Below are 16,775 nucleotides of genomic sequence, written 5' to 3' on the forward strand. Positions count from 1 at the left end.
TGATGTAACGCAGCCGGCGACACAGAACGCATCAACCAGTGAACTAAACCTTTCACCAAGAAGATGGACAGGTCGCCGTCGACGCCAAACCACTCCTTTTCAAATGGACCCCAGAAAAGCCCGTTACTGACCTTTTCCCCCTCAAGGGGAGGTGTTTGGGATGTCAGTATCCCCAAAAACGGTTTATTTTCTAGTGACCACAATGACCCACTTGTACACCCCCTGGAGTGACGTAGAGCTATTTTTGTACCTCACTCGACTTGGGTCTGCCATTTCCGTCTCAATACCCACACATTGTTGCTTCCCTCCCGTATTCTGTTCTGCATTACCCAACTCTGTTAATGTGTGCTGTGTGACTCCACTAATACCAATTTCCATATCTGCTCACTTCAGAACTGGTGTGCACCGTGACTACATTCTTGTGAATGTTGAGTGCTGCTACATCACCTTCTCGAACAATGCATTCGGAATCATCTTTATTGATGTATTTAGAAATTCCTCCAGACTGTCGGGATGCCGTTCCGCTACTTGATCTACGGCTTCCACATTTCTCAAAGCTTATGAAGCGTGTGATGAAGAAAATGGATCGTGGGCATGATAGTGTAGACAGAAATCTACAACAGCTGACGGCTTCAGGGGAGCTGGAAGATTCGCCCTTCAAAATTATAGCGAAGAAGGATCCTGGGCCGCTCGATCTGTTGTTTGCCAGACTGCCAGGTGCCAACGGACAACATGAAGTCTACCAGCTGCCCTTCGTACATCTTTTAGTGCGGAGAACGGAAGATTGGTAGGTTCAGTGAGGTTCCACAGTTTTTTAGACCAGCGCCCATCAAAACAGCAAAGTATGAACTCAATGGTCTTGCGAGTATTTGGCGATCATGATGGCCTTTTCAGGAAAATTGTAAGAAGATTTGGTTACGATAAACCTAGGTACATCGTAAAGTATCCGGAAATAGACGTGGTTTGAACTGTGTATGGACTAGGTCAGGCACCTGCAGAAAAAACCACACGCAAGGCAAATTTGAGTGGAGGGCGGTGCTGTGGGAAAATATCCGGTCGTCGGATAGCCATGAGGGCACCGTAAGAACTTTTGGGAAACAACGATTGCGCATGAAGTCCTCTAAAAACGACAGGGGTCGAACAACATCTCTGCGGCTAAATTGGACGTCGGGCGTCCTGAAGGTACCCAAGGGGTTGATCGTGCGCTGAATCCTAGGACATTGGAAGAGGAAACGACTGTGGGCCTATCGATGAATCCCGTGGTTGACATTAGGCCGGTCGTATGCATGAATGTCGGGTTGTAACGAACCTCTCGAAACATTAAGCGTTGGGTTACGCTGTCACCACCACTAGCGATGCCGTGTATCGTGCCTATGTTGCTCAGGCATGGCATGGGATGTACGCGAAGAAACGTGGATTGTAGTGTCAGGTCAATCATTGACTCCCATGTTTCAGTATTGTTATTTGTTTCGGGCAGGTTGTGATTGACCACCTTCTGAATTGACGTGTGATAAGACTTATGCGATGGCCTGATGTTATTGGCAAACTGTGACGCTAAGTCCAGTTGTTGTACCTCGTGGTAAACGAGTGTTCCGCGATCGGACAAAGAACTGCACGGTCAGAAAACGGTCCTTGAGTGTCCCGAATGACCTACCCCCCAGCGGTTTGCAAATGTCAGACAGATAGGTAGATGGCGACGCGTCTGCGACCGGAAATGTAGTGTACTGCAGCATCAGGAAGCTTGAGCGCGTCTAGTACTACTGAAGCAGTGTTAGAAAGCCCCACCCATGACTGAAGCATCAACCCTGGTGTTAAGCGGCGCTTTTCAGTTTTGGCAATAAAATAGAACCACTCAAACGTTAGCTTCTTAAACCGTATTAAATACATCGTCGACATTCGAGAGCATCTTCGGGTCCCTAGGAGGTAATCCTGCCATGACGTGTGCACGCAACAAAGGATGTCCCGACGTCATTAATCCACAGGATCAAGGAAGTTCCGGGGTTAATTCGCATCATCATCGTCATTGGCAGTAACTTCAGGGAAGAACCCCGGTTCCCCACTACTGTACAACCATGCCAGTTTGTCTAAATAAGGCTCCGTAATGGAAAATAGGAAAGTGCAACGGAGAGAGGGACCTACAGCCAGCCTACTATAAATATCCGAAATGTCCACACCTCCAACACTCAGCCAGACATTCCGGATAGCAACTGACAGCATGAACACCACTCTTTCGCAGCAAACATGGGTGCCCCCACCCCGAAGGGCAAACAGCGCCCAAACATTTGGTATCAGCTTTCATACCCTTCTACCATGTCATAATTAGTTCACATCTAGATTTAGGCCATTCTGGATTAACCACGGAAAATAACGTTTCTCTCGCAAGGCAATAACTCGACAAGTGTAACACATGGGGCATCGGACATAAGCCTAGTAACCTTGGATTCTAACTTGTTCTCTGATACGCAGATTGATTCATCATCGGGACAGCCAGATTCGCGAGAATCAGGCTGGACTTCACCCTATCTGGGATTTTTTCGATTCTACCTTCACTTCGCGACGAGTGCTGTGACGAGTGCTGTCACTCCTTCCGATTATCAACAGTGATTGTTTTTCGCGGTTGGCAAATCTAGAGAGGCCGTACTAGCAACTAGCGACTATGGTGGCAAACACCGGATAATCAGCAGCTTGAAGAATCATCATCATCGACAGCATGACATCGGTGTTCAACACCGATGCTTCACTGCCGTACAACCATGACTTATTTGAAAGCCTTATTGTGAAGAAAAGAATAAAGGTGGATGGGGGAGGGACTTAGTGCTAGCTTAACACAATCATTCCGAGGTGCCTACACCTCCAGACATTCACTCAGGCAATCTGGATAGAAACTGACAACAAGAACGCTACTGACATCGGTTGACAGTCGTATCTTGTAGTGTCTCCAACCAGGCACTGAGGATCACGCGGTCCCCACCCTGGAAGGCGAGTAGCACCGACAGCATCCAAGCGTTTCGTGATCTCCTTCATACTCTTCTGCCAAGTCAAGGGTTGGCCACCTCTCTGTTTACGCCACTCTGAGTTGGGCATGGAAAACAGCACTCTTTTCGGCATACGCAACATGTCCAACCAACCCAGCTTCTGGTGCTGGACACATTCTTCAATGGAAGTACCCGTTACACAACCGAAAACACGCTTTCTAACTGCCTCGTTACGGATTCGCCGACACCTACCCGCACGAGCTATGGTTCTGAGGCAACGATTGTCGAACACCTGAAGACGTCTCAGTTCCGCTGCTCGAATAGGCCAACCAATGTGCTGCTTGCATCTTTTTGACCTGCCCCTACCACCTCGAGATCAAAATACCCCTGGGACATGTGCCCACGAAGATTGAGTATACCGACGATATTGCTCTTCTTGGGTCAGACCATTTGGAAGTGCAAACTAATTTGAATGGCCCAAATAATTCTGCTAAGCGGTCCTATAGGTGCTTCGAGTTTGTAAAATGTGAACAGCTGCTGCCAGGTTGGGTGGGTTCAGACCCGAACCTCATTATTGCGGACTAGCCAAACAATGTGCTAGATAGTTTTGTTTACCTGGGCAGTTCTGTAGGTTTCGGTGGACTGGCTGGAGACGAGGTTACTTCTCGAATCAGGAAGCTGCAAGTTCAGCTTTTGCGCACCTCGGATACGTTTGATGCCGGATTGACATTCGTTTGTCTATCAAGAGCGGAAAATACACTGTGGCAATGCCATCCGTGCTGCTTTTTGGACCGGAAAAATGGTCCCTACGAGCCTAGGACATACGAAATTTATCAGTGTTTGGTCGTCCGTATCTCGGAAGCGTTGGCCAGGTCTGGTGGGAACGTTGGATTATCAATGCTGAAGTACACGAGATGTTTTTTGGAAAAAGGAACTCCCCCATGATGCACAATCTACTTGCTTCATAGGTTACCCTGGTTAGGATGTGTATTCCGCATGCCAAAGACCGTCTGCCTCGTAGAGCTCTCTTTGCTCTGATCAAAAGGAAGATCGTGTACGAAGTATGGAAGCACTAACCAGTGAACTCATTCGGGTCGACAGCTGCTACTACCCTGGATGGGCACCCCGTAACTCATCTCATCAATGGGTAACGAAACTGGCTCAATCATGCCGCTAGTACCATACCCCACGAAGGAGGCACAAGGGCTGGAATACTGCCAGGTTGCCCAAGCCTGACAGCTCGTAGATTAGGCGTGGAGGTCCAATCATTTGTGTATCCACTCAGCGGTTAGGTCGCAACATGTGAAGAACAACTCTTCGCACGTTAGTTTTGGCATGTAAATACGCTCGCTCACAGGAGTGAATGTATAATATTTGCTTCTAGCTGACTCAAGCAAGCCTCAGTATGATGACCTGACCTAAGACGAAGTGCACCTGTTTTAACCATGATTAATGTTTACCTGGTTCATCTTCACCAGTACATTAACAACCTGAGTTTATTCAACTCATCATCAGCTGTAAGACCGCATGCTTGCCGTGCAGTGGTTATAGCTGCCACGGTTTCGTTCACTGATTATTTGATGAGGTGGGATAGAGGCAGTAGCTGATATAATTGATGCATGTATACGGGGGTGTCAGTAGACTTCTCGTTGGGGAGGTCGGGGCGGCAGCTATGTATGGAAGGCAACAGCTTGGATGCATTCCGGCCACTTAGGGCGCAGCTGGGCCATGTCCGACAATTCATTGACGTTTCGCTTCTCGGCGTTCCCATCCAAGGGGACGGCAATGACCAGCACAGTCGAGTTTGTTGGTAATGGTTTATAATGCTCCGCTTGCAAACCGTGGTTTGACCTCCTGACCCGTTTCCACCCTTCGCGTGGTTGCGCAAAAAGATCCCTTCAACAAAGTCGGTCAACTGGCATAGGGAGCACGTGGCCAAACCAGCGCAACCTATGGAGCGTAGTCAGTTCATCTATTATGGACGAATTATCTCTTCCGTAAACCACTCGACGTATTTCAGCAGTGCCTATCCGACGTTCCCACCAGACTCGGGTAATGATCCAGACATTGATTGTCAAACACAAATTTTTTGACGTCCTCAGCGCGCAGCGACTAATTTTATGACCCGTATAATACTATGTTGTACACTCGACAACTGACGGATAGACTGATGTCCTGCCTAGGTCACAGATGATGCAGGCTCACAAAAGCCGCTCTAGCGTTCCCAGTCCGGATGAGAATGTCATCTTTGACTAGACCACCGGGAGTAATACAGCGGCCCAGGTAGACGAGTGAGCGCTGTGGCAGCGTTTTGACTCCACAGACATAACAGGCTGTGAGTGAGTGTTCCTTAATCATATCGGTGACAAAGTTTGAGAGGAAATGTGAAAGAGGACAGCCTTGCTTGAAACCACTTGGTGTGGTGAACTCAGACGAGAACTTCCTGCATATTTTCACACCTACGCGTACTAAACCTTAAAGAGGGTCAAGAATTTATTAGAGGGCGCTTCCGCTCCATAAACGGTCATAGTGCCTGATAGTCAGGCAGATTGGAAGTTAAGAAAGACCCTCACTGTTGGTTGCTGGAAGCAGTGTTGCTGTCCCAGAATCTGACGGAGGATGAAAATGTGATTGGTGCATCTTCTTGTAGGACCGAACCCAGCCTGTTTTTTCAGCGATATGTCTCTTCCTGTGTTCAGTCAGCCTTTGAAACATAAAATCTCAGGGTACCTTTGGTTTTCGCGAGTGAATTAATGATCCGCCTTTTTCACTTATCGTTTCACTGACCACTGCCTTTCTAGGGCCAGTCGATCGTATCCGAGGGTATGGGGCACGGCTGTTTCCGATAGCAAAAACCTTTTTCATTTCCGAAGCTTTCGATCTTCCTACCAGAACTCTATCTTTCCTTAAGCTCTGCACTATTTGGCGTTTAAGGGATTTGCCTGCGCCGTCCTACTCGTTACCTGCTGGCATGGATTTCTTGGCATCAGTGATGGATAGCGATTTTGACGACATCCAGTGACCTTGTGGTCGAATCGCAGAAGTCGGACAGGCAGCACTGAACGCCGCTTGCATAGCTCCTTTCACATTTTGCCACCTTTCCTCCACGTGCTCATCTCTAGTACAGTATTGGTTTAGTTTGGAGAGTTGTTGGGTTGGCTCAGATCAATAGTGTTTAGCTATGGTAGTTCTTTGAAAATGGTCGATTGACATGCTTTTTGCTGACTTGCGAGGACCTGAGGGGAAATGAACTGTCAGGCGTGTACGCAACGTGGCCTGATCGGAATAAAGTTGTGTTTCAGAAGGAACGGCAGTCTTGGATTGTGGCTCTCCACCGATAGTTGGTGGCCATGTGATCCAAATGGGTCCATGGTTGATTTTCATTTGGTGGCCCTCATGTTACACGATGCGAGCGTTTATGCTAAAAGATTGTACTGACCAAAAACAGTTGATGATCAGCATACAATTGGAGGAGTCGCTCTCCGTTGTCTGTGCGATGAGCACCTACTCCGGATCGACCGCCCAAGTGTGATTCCAAGGAGCATAGACGACCGAACTGGACATTCGAATAGCCCCACAACCGTCGGTGCTTCTTGCTTGAAAAATGAGCCCGGATAACTCACGATAGAAGGTATCCTTCTGAGCGTCAGGACTGCAGTGCGTTGAGGCCTAAGCCGACACTACCAACAGGCACCGCCTTTTCATCGAGAGGCATTGAGCTTGATTGAGCTGGATAACCGGACGGCGCAAGGACGTCTTTTCACTGGGATCCAATCGAGCAGAGCGAGTTCAGCTCCGGGGCTGAGGGCATCTCCCACGCCATATATTCCACATGTCATCGCTTCTGGATCACCGGACACAGGGAGAAATTTGCAAGACTTGAGTTCGTCCATGGCGTTCTGAGAAGCATAACCATTCTTGGGGCTTGTGTTCGTGTTTCAGAGACACAGCATAGATCAGTTTTTAGGGAGCATAAGGTTCCAGCAAGAATAGCCTGTCTGCCAACTTCACATACGGTACGGGCGTTAAAAGCTCCTTTGTAGAAAGCATCTTGTGGATTATTAAGGTGCTGCTTTGTTTATTGTTAATAGGCAGCGGGGTGCATAAAGCACATTGGTAGGATAATGGACAATCAAATGACGTTTGAATGTGTGGCCGAAAGAGGCGTGGGAGGGACATCGGTGGACAAATAACTGTGTGGGCAGATGATACTTTCCGGTTGCTCAGGCCGAGGAAGGGGGTTTGGTTCAGGTACTTCATTTTAACCCTTTGACTCAAAAGTCTGACCCACAAGGCGGTGGGAGGATGTAGGGTTTTGTTCAGCGACCCTGCGGTTAACCTATGACTAAAAACTCTGACCCATGTACCAACGGGCAGTAGGGTTTTCTTTAGGGACCGTGCCGGGAGCCTGCTGACCTCGGCTGAATGGGACTGCCCTATCCCGAGGTCACAGGGAGCAAAGCATCACCGTTTCAGTCCTGATGCGACTGTGCACAACAGATGCTTTTTTTAGCAACACCAGACTGTTTGGTTTAAAAGTATTTTGAGCGTATTCAGGAATGCGCTGTCATCGTCAACCGTTAAGTTATCAGAGTGCATGGTTTTTAGGGCCGACGTTTTCTATCCCCACTTTCTTCGAGGGAAGGCGTCATCGTTGCCTCCATGAATGTGGACGTGCTGGTCGCCTGTTAGAAGTCGCCTTGCTGACTTCACACCCATCGCACATGGCAGTATGAATTTACCTCCAGACAGCCTCGTAATGCGATTACTCGCAGTTAGGGAACCCGCCGTTCTTTGTCGGGCTGCTACCCATGGGCCTTCTTTGCTTGACTTCAGCTTTAGGAACTGTGTTCTAGCCCTCAGGATCATTGCAGCACAGAAGCCCGACCGTGACGACAAGGTGTCAGCCGTAGCTCGCGCACAAAAAATCTGGGTGCCTTGGATTCTGTCCATCCTCCACATTGGGATCCACGTGACCTAGTTGCACAGTTCATTCTCGTGACCTTGATTGTGCTTGACTGGGGACACTGAACGTTATGGTGGCTAACTGATGTCAATGTCGCTGATGGATGCTTTCGGTTTCTATCCAGATCATCTGACCGAGTGTTGGAGGTGTGGGCACAACATGGTACCTTCCTGGTGTGGTTGCTTGCACCTTGCGGAATGAGTTTCGGGTTAGTGTAATCCACGGGATCATTGCAGCACTCAAACCCAACAACCACGTCAAGGGTGCGGTCGAGTTGTTGGTTTGATGTGTTAAACTCCCAGAGGTTGGGAGTAATGATGCTTTTCCGGACGGTGGGTAACTTACTACCAATAAAGAATACTTGAATGTTCAGAATAGTGTTTGGCACATTGGCAACAACTCGAAAAATAAACGGTTTTTGGGGGTACTGACATCCCCAACAATATCACACCTGAACTTTAGCTGTATTGTACTGATTTGCAATCAAATGGGATGTTGATGGAGAAGCGAGCTCGAGATAGATCAGTGATTACTGACAGTAAGGTTCGTGGTTCGAACCCAAACTCTGCATCTCGACTGCTCCACTGGAACGGTGTTACAACTGAATGATTTTTTTCTAATAATGTAGAACCATTAATGAGGGACCAAAGCCTAAAGAGCTTCAAAAGACTCGGGGTCTCATCACACTAAGCCGGTTGATGGTCGTTTAAAAGAGGGCTTGAGGCCTACTTGATTCCTCAATTTGGTTGTATGCTGATAGCAGGAATTCAGTCCCTAGTAGTCAACGCTGTTTGTGATCCCACCCTAATGACCGAACATCACATCATTTGGACGGACGTGTCACGTGCAGTCTACGGACCAAACGAAGGCATACCCTGATTGGTCAGAATGTCGGCCGATCCGGATCGAGTATCTTTAGCTCGACATTTCTCATCCCCTCACGGATATCCTAGCACGACCTTGTGGAGCATTCTGTGATCACCCTATAAATACAGATGTGATGGTTTTCCTTTGTCTCCATAAACGGCTGTCTGAAGTTACCTTGCCCTTTGATATACCATAGTGGGTGCAGCAGGAAGCCAAGGGACCGATACAGAGTTGCACGACCGTTCAGCAAGCCACAGCATTGCCACTGATAGGTGAACGACTTTAGCGTCTAAAGTTTCACTGCTGACAATTTCGTGATTAAGAAGTTTCAGGTGACCCGGAAACAGAAAAGGCTGCTGAGGACATGGTTTTGGTTATATCCTAGGTTATACTTGATTTCGTCATGTTGAACTGTGACGCACTGTATCTCTACTCGTCTGACCACTGATTAGTTTATCCCTCGCTGTCTTCGCTTTCAGTGTTGAACCCTCCAAATTCTGTTGAGTTCATTCGCACCCCCCTCCCCATATGCGTTACTGTCCTTATTTTGTTTTGTTATCGTCTCTCGGGTCGTCGTAGTTCTGATCAATGTTCTTCACGTGTTTATTGTTCCAGTCGACAGGACGTGTTGAAGTCAACTCCTTCCAGTAAGTACTGTGTTTATTCCTACTTGGTTTCATTTGTAATTAGTTGGTATACCAGTCAGGATTAATTTGGTTCCTGTTCTATGTGGACGGGAAACTCTGTTGTGCTAAGCATTTGGCATCTCATGAATGGCAAGGGAAAACTGTTCCCATTCTGACGTGCTGTCCCTGACAATGATGACCTCAGCTCAAACCCGTGATGGCATTTGGCACTACACTTGTGGACTGCAGCTCCCTCTAGGTTGATCTGCTCTACGTGTGTGTCCAACCCTGCGGATATTATCTTATATGCGGGACTTCTACATTCTTAATAGCTGATAAATAGCTAGTTGTCCTATCGTAAACATCTTTGGATTAGTTTTGAGCTCCAATATCTCAGGCTTCCCAATCTGGCTTGGCTATCCGGTATAACCGAGTCAATGAGCCAGGTTCTTCTATTTGGGACGTCATCTGCCCAATTTTTTCGAAATCGCTGTGGAACATTACTGTTATCATTCTCGCCAGAAGACCAGTCCTTACTGTGTGCGGCGACGAATGAAACTTCGGCAGGTGGAACCACGCGGTTCCAACATCTGATGACAACGACGACGAATTCGGTTCACTAGCGTATCACGGACAGATTACCAGGAGCCTATGGTGGACCTGCCATATCTAATGGTGCATACTATCTGACGTGGAAGGATCGCAGCTGTTCCTCAGTGAATGGATCAAATCAAGCACTTCGATCGCAGCTGTTCCTCAGTGAATGGATCACTTAACCAGAACTGTTTTCAGTTCTTCATTCGAACTTGCAGCGGGCCTTCACATGCATGTAGAAGGTATATTTTTGACGAGCAATATGCTACGGCATTATGAGCATTAAAGTTTGATCAAAATTCATATGAGTTGTCTATGGGTAACTAGCATCTTTCTCGATAGCATCAGGACCAATTCAAGCGCCCGTTCCCATCCTTTTCCTGAACGGAAACACCAAAGTGGGGAAGTCATGAGACTTCAGTTAGCTGACAGCTTTCTGGATTTTGCAAGATTCCGAAAATACTAGCTTATTTTATTTTAGTGCCTTGCCTCCTAGTGCTAAAGCATTAGATCCAATGCTGCGTCCAAATACAAACGTTCGCTACCCACGTCATAACCTCTTCGATACCCCGTGTTCTGTTTTCCATCAGAATCTGAACCTGAGCGCTCCCACCTCGAGGATACTCTTCGTGAATTCGCTCAAAAACTAGAACACATTGGCTCTTCTCTGGAAGCCCTCACTGCCCCCAAGAAACCTGTACCACGGATCAGTTCTACCGTGAGGAAGCGCATAAAACCAGATACAACATCCTTGGAGGTTCCCAGTGAGTTTCAATTCATCGTTACATGCTATATTGTTCTGTTCATTCTTCGTTACTATCAGTTTCTCGCTACTAGCTGTTTCGCGGGGACTATACCACTTCCGGGATTACTGGTTTATCAATAATGTTGGACTTTGTAGTTTATTGGTCGCTATTTTTTAAGAAAACTAGAGGACGTCCTACTGGAAATACACATGGCAGCACTCGTGTATTTCACCCGAATTTACCTTATTTCCACCTATCAAAAAGAGAAAACAGGTCAGATTAAAAGGGACGGCCCTACGATTGTCGGACAGTAGTTTTCCTTTCTTGATGTAGTCCGGATTTCGTAATAATGGACAAGTGCAAAGAGCTACATCCGACGCGAAGGCTTCAATGCAGCACGCCGCGCTTCCACAACATGAGCTAACTTTCGAAGTACTTGAGACAGGTCAGTAGTTAGGGCACGTACTTGTGTGGTCCGAACCCAAGCTCTGTATCTTGATTACTCCTCTATAGGCCTACGCGACTTGGCTTTATTTCAACCCTCGCGCTTCCTCCGGGTGGCATGGTAGCGAAATAAAAATAAATAAATTATTCAATTCTAACACCCTTCCGGTGCCATGCCACCCGAACGAAGCACGAGAGCTGGGATACTGCCAGGTTGCCCAAGCCTAGACAGGGGAAATCGAGAGGCAGAGGTCGGGTTCGAACCACGGATTTTCTGGTCAGCAAATTCGCGCTCTAACCACTTGAGTTATCTCGCTCCCCATGGCAGCGAAATACCGAATTGGTCGATTATTTTTTAAACGCTTGTAGTAGTTCGTTTTTCTTGGAAGATACAATTCAGATCAGTAGGTCTGCTTTCACATTTCCGTACAATGTTATGCTTAGTAGAATTCAGTCCGAAATTCTGGTATAAGAACTCCTGTTCATCCGCGACTTCCTAGTTCAAGTTATGTGCACGATAGTTTGATATCGAGGAGCCTGGATGTATCGTAGGACATGATATACATAGAATTAAGGAAAAAAGCAGAGTTTGACCAAGGGATACTTTTTGGTCAATCGGACGTAGAGTGGACCTTGAAAGTATAGCATAATCGAGCTAGAGTTCTTTTGGATTTTTTGGGTAGTTCCCAGCTGTCAAGCCAGTGAAAGGGAGGGGTTTGTGAGTATCTTCGGAGCTGCAAAGCAGAAAGAAACTCCGGTCCCACTAGACCGGAAATGTTTTTTTAGGTGGCTTCATGTTGAACCTTTGACCGAATGGTGAGTGTTAAAGAGTCCGGGAGGCTTTGCCTGGGCTTTATCCAAAACTTGAACCCAGTCGACAATGGGGAGGTGCTCCAACCTGTGAGTGAGAGAACAATGCATACATGTCATACTGTTGCTCCCAGTGGATAACTTCTGGCGTTCCGCTGGCGGTCATGTCTAATTACGGGCTGACCTCGAAATGGCCCAGTGGTTAAGGCACAAACTGGAATGTCCGTGGTTCGACCCCAAGCATTCTGATTGTTGCTTGCAAACTTGGCAGCATCTGGGCCCTCGTGCCACAGATGGACCGTTAGTATTATTACTACTACTATTATTATTTATGAAGTGATCCAGAAGTGTTATTCTAAACTTGATCTTTCTTCGCCACTCTCTTAAATGTGGAGATGCTAATGGACGCTAATACTTGAAAACCTAGCAACCTCATTATATTATTTTTCACGATACCGCGACAACTGGAGCTGACAAAGGGTTTCTTTGATTCCCTATTGCACTGCCACACAGGAGTTTCATCCTCCTTGGCTATCTCGGTAGATTTTCGCAGGAACTTCACGGTCGATCACCAAAGCGAGAGTATGAGCTTACTACCTATAGTGAGCTGAAGCCAGAGGTGTCAGTTGAACAGAAGCCGGAAGGTGACCATGACTTTGAGTACACTGCTTATCCATCAGCTACCGTAGCCCCTCCAACGACAGGATCCCCAAGGTTGGATACTTACTCTGGACGAACAAAACTCTATAATCCCCAACACACGCTGGGAGCTTGGGAACGCGCTGACTGGCTCCTGATTCCCTTAGGAAATGCCGTTCTCATGGAATTTGATGTAAAATAGCTGTATATAAAACAAAAAATCGTTCAGCTCTAACACCCTTCTGGTGCCATCCGAAGGAAGCACGAGGGATGGGATACTGCCAGGTTGCCCAAGCCTAGACGGGGGAAGTCGAGAGGCAGAGGTCGGAAGGGAACCTCGGAACTTGCGGTCAGTAAATTCGCGCTCTAACCACTTGAGACACCTCGCCCCAATAGCTGTATATACAAACTGACAACTTGGAAATGAGCCTGTAGAACCTAGAACCTAGGGGGATCGTCTTGCATTATTTCTTCGTCGTTAGAGACGTCATCTGCGCTATTTACTAGAGAAGAGCTAAACTCATTAGTTCCCCGCGTGGTCTTCAGTTATCAAGACGCTCTCGTCATTTTGTAGTTTAGGGTAGAACGAGTCTAATGGTTGCGGCATAGCTAACAGCCATATTACCTACGTGTTGTGACTTGGTGAACCGTAGTGCAACTATGTATCGATCCCTTGGCTTGCTGCTCCGCCCACTACGGTATATCGAAAGGCACGGTAGTTCCACACGGCTCTTTATGGAGACAAAGGAAAATTATTACAACTGCATTTATAGGATAGTCACAGAGTGTTCCACAAGGTCGTGCCAAAATCTCCTTAAGGGGGCGAGAAGCGTCGAGCCAAAGGTGCTTGACTTGGATTGGCTGGCATTCTGACCAATCAGAGCATGCCTTCGTTTGGCCCGTGTCCCGCACGTGACACATCCATCCAAATGATGTGGTGTTCGGTTATTGGTGACGGCTGACCTCCGTACATTACGGGTTACTGAAAGCTAGACCGAATAACCTTGATGTGATGTTCCAAACCAATTGTTACCTCACCAAACGTTGGGTACGTCTTCGCTGAGGTGAGTTTTGCGTCGTAAGTGACTTGCGTAACCCTTACTGTTTGCAAAGGCATAATGATCGACTGCAGGCGTGAGATCAACATAAAATGATGGCCGACTGTTTGCCAACGTGAATGATCTTTCAGAACTGGGTGCTATAATGGATCGATTCCGTAGCTTTCCAGGCGTAGAAAGTTAGAAGCGTCGCCGTTCTGTTAAGCTAATACTTAACAATATGCGATTTAATGTTGACTCACAGCAGAATTTGTGTTCCATTCAATGCGATGATGTAGACACTTACTTAATGAATTAGGAAACACGATTTGAATATTCCATCATCAATTGAGTTGAATGAGTGTTATTCTCTGGGGAAACAGTTACTTTAGAATAAAGAAACTGCTCACAAGGTTGCTGAAAACTCTTTGACAGCCCACGACCGGTTTCGCCCTTCTTGGGGCTCATCAGGTAGGCGCGGTCCCCCAGTTTCCGTCAACCTTATGTTCTACTTGAACTCAAATTGGACTGTTTTTCGAGAAATACACTCAGTTGCAAATCAATTTGGTTTTCACTTGAGACTCAACTGCGTATCTCGTCTATGATATTCTACATTACCTTAGCACTTCACTTAATTTGTGGGCTCTGAATAGATTGAACACATCGTCTCCCCCCTATCCAGGAACGGATCCCTCTTGGAACGGTTTATTTTTCATATTCCTGGATCATCTGCATCTTGGGTAGGAGAGCTATTATGCAATAAGGTATTTCAGTCCTGGGGAATTGTAGTCAATTCCTAATCTGCGGATATCCTTTATGAACCGAAGTCAAGCTCCTTACGCCATTATTCGCTCCGTTGAACTGTTTTCGACTTCTTTGGTTGTCACTGACATCTGAGATCTTTGGATCGTCTCATTGCTCGTTACTTATTTTGTCCTTACTGCAGACGAAAGTTCAGATTACCTTCGATGAACCTAATTAGAATCGGCTGCGCCTTCCTGTCACTTTGTGTGGTAGGTATACCTGAAATGCACGACAGTCTACAGAATCATCTGGGTTTTACACACCCGTTGATGTCCAGGACGGTTGAGGTCGGAACGCTTCTCCCTCAGTGTGTTTGCCTGCATTTGCCCGAGGATCCGGATGAAAAAACTGGTGTATATTTCACACCTGCAAGTCTTGAAACGAGACTGGATGGGATTCACCTCGAGTCCCACGTTTGCAGATACACTATTGGTTCCGTCGACAAATTTTCCCCAACAGTCTCCATGGGGTAATGATGTCATCTCTCGGATTAGTTAGACTGGAGCAGTTTTTTTTCGCAGCATATTGTAACTGTGGTGTGGATCTGGAGCCAGACGGCGGTGATCGTTCTTGTTAAAAATGACGTTCCTGAAGCACTACTCTCATCTTCTAACAGGTTTAATCAGCTTTGAATTGTCTCGGATACACTGCCAAGTCTTGACGATGGGTGGCCAGAACTGCACAAATGGTGATTCAGTGTCTCTCTCAGTGTCCATAGACAACGTGAAGACCAATACCTTCTGTGTTGCTTCCGATCATACTGACAAGGCTTCAAAACCGCTACCGGGAGTCAGTCACATGAACAACCGTCATTTACTCAGCTAGGATCTCGTAGTAAGGTACTAGGTTTAAGAGATGTTGGTGGGCATTGCCTAGTCATTAATTAAACGGCATTCTCTCAGTATTTTTGAAACCCCTACCTACCTTGCGGCGCCGTTCGAAGTTCCTGTTCGCCTAGCGACTGTACAAGTCTTGCAGCAATGACGGGTGATAGCACCGGCAAATTTTTCGTAACAAATCAAAGTTACGTAAAACCAAGAAAGATGCAGCCGACAGATTGCCTTCAGTGGCCAGTAATAGCGGTTTCTGACTTTCGCCCCCTCAATGCTGAACCTTATTCTCCAACATTCGAACGGCTACAGTCCTAGGTGTTTTCTTAGGTAGTGACTTGCACTGAAGCGGTATTTTGCCATTTTGCACAGCGCATTTGACTTAATGACATTTCCTCTCTACTCTAAACTGTTAATAATACCGTTTTGTCCTTTCAGGTTCATTTAGCCCCTTGAAGCCGCTAAATCAATTACCTGGGTCACCTCCAAAGACGAATCCAAGCGCGGTGGTCAGAAGATCTGCACTGGAGCCTGACTTACATTTCCAGCACAAGTTAGATCGCACCATAAATCGAGTCCTTGGTCGTGTGAACCGGCAAAAATCGGTTCCATCCATCACAGATTTGGAGAACAAATTCAAAATGGAACTGAACCAGCTCGCAATCCCGACAGAAGTGGGGATGGATGTAGTTGAGAATGAATTGTTCACGTCGTCTGCCATCTCCGAGTCCAACCGCAAGAAGAAGAGGAAAAGGAACCGGGGACGGGATAGCGATAGTTTCGGTAACTCCTTCCAAAGCCCCGTTGAACTGGACTCTGACTGTTGACGATTTGAGGGTTATTTATTGTGTATATACAATCGTTGTTTATATGTGAATCCAAACGATAAATATTTTTATTATTGTTTCGTCTTTACTTTTCGTGACTTGGGCACTGCAGCACCTAAATGCATTCGCACAGTCCTTCATGTCAGACTGCCTTGATGTTGGGTCGGTGTGAATGTCTAGTTGCAGGCAGTCAAATGCTGATCGGTTGAAAAACTCGGTGTTTAACCATCGATGTCTTCGGAGCATTGCCCGAAGAGCACCGGATTGGCAATGCTGAAGTACGTCGAATGGTATTCGGGAGAAATAACTCAGCCTCGATAGCTGAACTGATCACACTGCGGTCAGTAAATTCGCGCTCTAACCACTTGGGCCGTCTCGCCCCCTATGCCAGTCGACCGACTTCCTCGAAGGGCTCTTTTCGCACAACCACGTGAAGGGTGGAAGAGAGCCCTAGGCGGTCAACCAATGACTTGGCAGCGAAGTATGAAAGCCATTACCAGCAAGCTCAGCTGCGCTGGTCACTGCCGTCTTCCTGGATGGGGACCCCGAGACGGGCCACATCAATGGTTAGAGATATTGTCAAATATGGCCCAGTCGCGGCCTCAGTGGC

The 16,775-nt window shown here is 47.1% G+C and overlaps 1 protein-coding gene across 1 annotated transcript; it reads left to right on the top strand.

The window, feature by feature from the left end:
- Positions 1-395: 395 nt before the first annotated feature.
- Positions 396-16,229, top strand: T265_05218 (hypothetical protein; the record flags this gene model as incomplete). Its single annotated transcript, XM_009170173.1, has 4 exons — positions 396-787; positions 9,388-9,455; positions 10,619-10,792; positions 15,777-16,229. The coding sequence occupies 4 exons, from the start codon at positions 426-428 to the stop codon at positions 16,163-16,165; spliced, it is 993 nt and encodes a 330-aa protein (XP_009168437.1).
- Positions 16,230-16,775: the final 546 nt, after the last annotated feature.

This window comes from Opisthorchis viverrini (assembly GCF_000715545.1).
Source record: "Opisthorchis viverrini unplaced genomic scaffold opera_v5_95, whole genome shotgun sequence".
NCBI classification, from domain to species: domain Eukaryota; kingdom Metazoa; phylum Platyhelminthes; class Trematoda; order Opisthorchiida; family Opisthorchiidae; genus Opisthorchis; species Opisthorchis viverrini.